This window comes from Mizuhopecten yessoensis, unplaced genomic scaffold (assembly GCF_002113885.1).
Source record: "Mizuhopecten yessoensis strain PY_sf001 unplaced genomic scaffold, ASM211388v2 scaffold11085, whole genome shotgun sequence".
NCBI classification, from domain to species: Eukaryota; Metazoa; Mollusca; class Bivalvia; order Pectinida; family Pectinidae; genus Mizuhopecten; species Mizuhopecten yessoensis.
In genome coordinates this window covers 22,328-26,359 of record NW_018408872.1, presented here as the reverse complement: position 1 = coordinate 26,359, position 4,032 = coordinate 22,328, and the positions used below count along the sequence as shown (strand labels likewise).

General features: G+C 36.9%; 1 protein-coding gene across 1 annotated transcript in view; it reads left to right on the top strand.

The window, feature by feature from the left end:
- Positions 1 to 387, top strand: part of LOC110465525 (GATA zinc finger domain-containing protein 14-like) — a gene marked incomplete at its 3' end in the record, with an annotated part of 15,164 nt that extends 14,777 nt beyond the window's left edge. Inside the window, exon 2 of the mRNA XM_021521417.1 lies at positions 4 to 387. Within this exon, the coding sequence (XP_021377092.1) occupies positions 4 to 387 (384 nt within the window). The remainder of the gene's footprint in view (positions 1 to 3) is intronic.
- Between the last annotated feature and the right edge of the window lie 3,645 nt (positions 388 to 4,032).

The window sequence follows — 4,032 nt, the reverse complement described above, 5'->3', positions numbered from 1 at the left end:
AAGGTACTGGGAACTCTGAGAATGACATATATAACCAGGAACACGACAAAGGTACTGGGAACTCTGAGAATGACATATATAACCAGGAACACGACAAAGGTACTGGGAACTCTGAGAATGACAGATATAACGAGGACCACGACAAAGGTACTGGGAACTCTGAGCATGACATATATAACCAGGAATACGACAAAGGTACTGGGAACTCTGAGAATGACATAGATAACCAGGAATACGACCAAGGTACTGGGAACTCTGAGAATGACATATATAACCAGGAACACGACAAAGGTACTGGGAACTCTGAGAATGACATATATAACCAGGAACATGCCAAATGTACTGGGAACTCTGAAAATGACAGATATAACCAGGAACACGACAAAGGTACTGGGAACTCTGAGAATGACATATATAACCATACGTCTTCTGCTGATACATAATTAAATGGCACACCACTGACACAGCTCGCAACTCCAATTGACAGACGGAATATTCTCACTAATTCTCAATCAAAGACCAATGTGTTTCCTACATGTCTTCTAAGCAATGCCTCAAAGTTCTACTTTTTAGTATTTTATCATGAACAAATCAATGAATTAGTCAACGGCTCATTGTGTTTCAAACGGTAATAATAGACCACCGTTAAAGAAGCCCGAGTTTGACAAAGAGTAAATTAAATACTTTCAGGTAGCAAATTTGCCATTTTCGTTTAAGATTTTAGATCAAATTTTATCCAAGAATCATGCGGTGCATCTCCACGGAAACAGTCTTCATGATGACCTGCCATCAGCCTATTACGAAGGATAACCTTCACTGCACGAGGGCGTAAGAAATGTACCTGCTGGCCCTGTTGCATGATCGTAAGAGGCGAATACATTTGGGATCTTTTCTCTTCTTTCAAAACAACTTTCTTCTTCCTAATGTCTCCGTAGACAATTTCTTACTTTTGGCCTTTAGTTGAGCGTTCGCCCCTGTGAGGACGTCGTTGGGTTCTGTCCCCTGGCCGAGAGTTAACGCTCAGCACTTTAAGAGTGGGACGACTGGTCTGCCCGTTGTCAGTTTAATGTGACCGGGTGGGTGTCCTGCTGGGTGTCTTCGGCAGTATGTTTCAGTGAAGAGGCACTATAAAGTTGGCATCAGTTCCGCGCTATCACAAGGAGACAAACACTTACATATCGCAACCTCCCAAAACACACACGCATACACTACACGCATGCATCTTGCACACAGGGGAGGCCGTCCTAAAATGACCATAGTTGTTGATAGGACGTTAAACAAAACAATACCAAACCAAACCAAACGAAGGATAATCTTCTACGTGTGCACAATGCCATTGCTGTAGCCTTATACAATACAACTTGCGCTTTGACGTCATTGATCATCAAACATTTTTTATATTTATTGAATATGATAAGAGTAACGGATGCTTTTTGAATGACATACAACTGTGTCTCGCCCATAGAGATGACTTATCATCCCGTATTATGACCAACAGCCTGCTGCTATCGAACAAGAATGACAAATATAAATTCTTAACTTATTTCATAATTATTGTGAAAATAAATAAAGTTTAATCTTTAAAATATAACCACAATATGGGCAATCAGTCTGTTGCTTTTAGGGCTGCTCAGGGGTCGGTTTTAGGTCCATGCACGTATTTTCTATATTCCGAACAACCAGTGAGATTCGTCGTCGCTGTAGCATACTCCATTACTGTTACGTGGATGGCACTGAGATCTACATGATAATCACATCTCATAACAACCGAGATGCCAAATCAGCAAGTCTGGAAGCCAGTCCGACGGACATCAGTCCTTGGATTAGTGTCAATATGTTGAAGCTAACAATCTATCGCATCTTTCCCGAGGGAACTGTTCTTCTTGTAGTGAAGCCGTTATTATAGAAAGTGTTTCAATAAATTATCATAAATAACGTTCATCATTACAAATGTTAATAAATAAGTTAACTAATGATTAAAAACAAATATCATACAATGTCCTTAATCGGAATACGAGTCTTTTATTGTTATCACTATCAAGAACATGAAAAGTAAGCTGCAGCCGAATGTTGGCGACAACACTTTTAGACGGTTCCAACTATCAGGAACTTAGGTGTATATTGTGACAGTTCTATGATCATGGAGGAACAGGTTAACGCTATGGTAAAGTCACGCTACTACCAAGTCCGAAATATTGGGTGCATCAGGTATTTAAAATACCATAATTCCAAGTACAACAGTGGTACATTCGCTGGAAACCTCTCACCTGGACTCCGAATCCCTGCTGTGTGACTCAAAATATCGAATCGTAACCTATGGCAACAACAGTTCCGGAAAGCAACAGCTTTGCGGAAAAGCGTCTCATCTACTTTCAAAGTAAAAGATATTAAACATTAGCTGCGTACAGTAACCTGTTTGTGATTTGAGTTTTATTTTTTGCCCAAAATTTTGGGTTTTAGATCTTTGTCAATAACCATGTTAATACATATTGACTGGTATATATATTTTGAGCTATATGACTGATCGTTGAAGACAGTGTATATCTTACCTAAGCTTCTGAGAATAATTCAATACTCCATGATTTGAGGCGCTATATGACATTTTATATAATAATAATAATTATTATTTATAGCGCATGCGTGGGTTGATGCTGCTGTGTAGACCTGGACTGCGTCAAATTTATTCAAAAAGCCTGTACTTAGAAATGAGTATATGACATTATGACAATATAAACATTTGGGAGTAATCGATCATTTTTAAAATTATGTAGTTTTCACATTATCTACATCGATGAATTTTTGAGTAATTATCCCAAATATTTCACATTAATCAATGTCAAAACATGCACGAAAGTGATAATATATTTCAGGATAGTGACATAAACCTATACCAATATTTACAGTTTTATTTCATTAAGCACTAATATGTCGACCCTAGGTGTGAATTTAACAAGATTTGTTTAATTTCAAAAGCAATTTTTTTCTTTACTGACATTATGACGTAAACGATGTTTATTCAAACGAACTAATCGGTGGTTAGACGTAATGGCGTGCTTGGTTGTAACTGAACTTAAACGTGCATTACGCTCATTGAGTCACATACTTTGAACCTTATCGCATGCATGTGCGGTGAGATCAACTTTACTATTATACTCTCAGAAATTTAAGCTATTAAACACAATAAGAAAGATAATTAGCCTTGTAAGGTGTGACACACAATGTACTGTCGACGTAAGACGGATCAGATAGATAAAGGAAAGTGAAAGAGATCATGGTCAATATTGTCAACAAGAATTAGATATCAAGATAAATACTTCTGATTGAATGACTGCAGTTTACCAAACACACCTGTGTAAAATAGATATAGAGATTTGCAGATGTGAATGTCATAGGAGATTGTAAAAACCTATTTGTTAAATAAACTATGGCAAATTAGTCGTGCCGTAGTATGTATCATGTACTTTAGGCCTTGTATAGATCACCTATCGAATGTATATTTGCAAATTACTAATACTGACCCTTTAAAAGGTTAACACATTTCAATATACATTTATTTCGCAATCTACCCACGTGTAAAATGGCGAATCTGTTCAGGAATTGTTTTTATAGAATTTTTGGTTTATGGTTTAGAGGAACCACTCTTCATAAAAACACCCCCAAAACCCTATCACTGCAGGTATAAGATAAAGTTAAACGCGTGCTATCGTCATATAATTCAACGACACTGTTAGACAACTTTAAATACATCGCAAGTCCAAAACATATAAAAGCATTATCTAGAATATTTTGAAACAACATCTTATGACACCAAACTGATGCTGTCAACTCATTGTGATTTCTTTTATAATTGTGCGCAATTTAATCTGAAATATTATCTTGATGCCAATATACTTAAAGAAGAAAGTAGTTTTAATTGGTTTAATAGTGAAATGTCAGTAACCTGCATTACTAGCTTCACTGTTACACAGAAATTTAATTGACTTTTATGTCTGTCTGATAATAGACTCCTCCAGACTTCATCGAGGTGGTGAC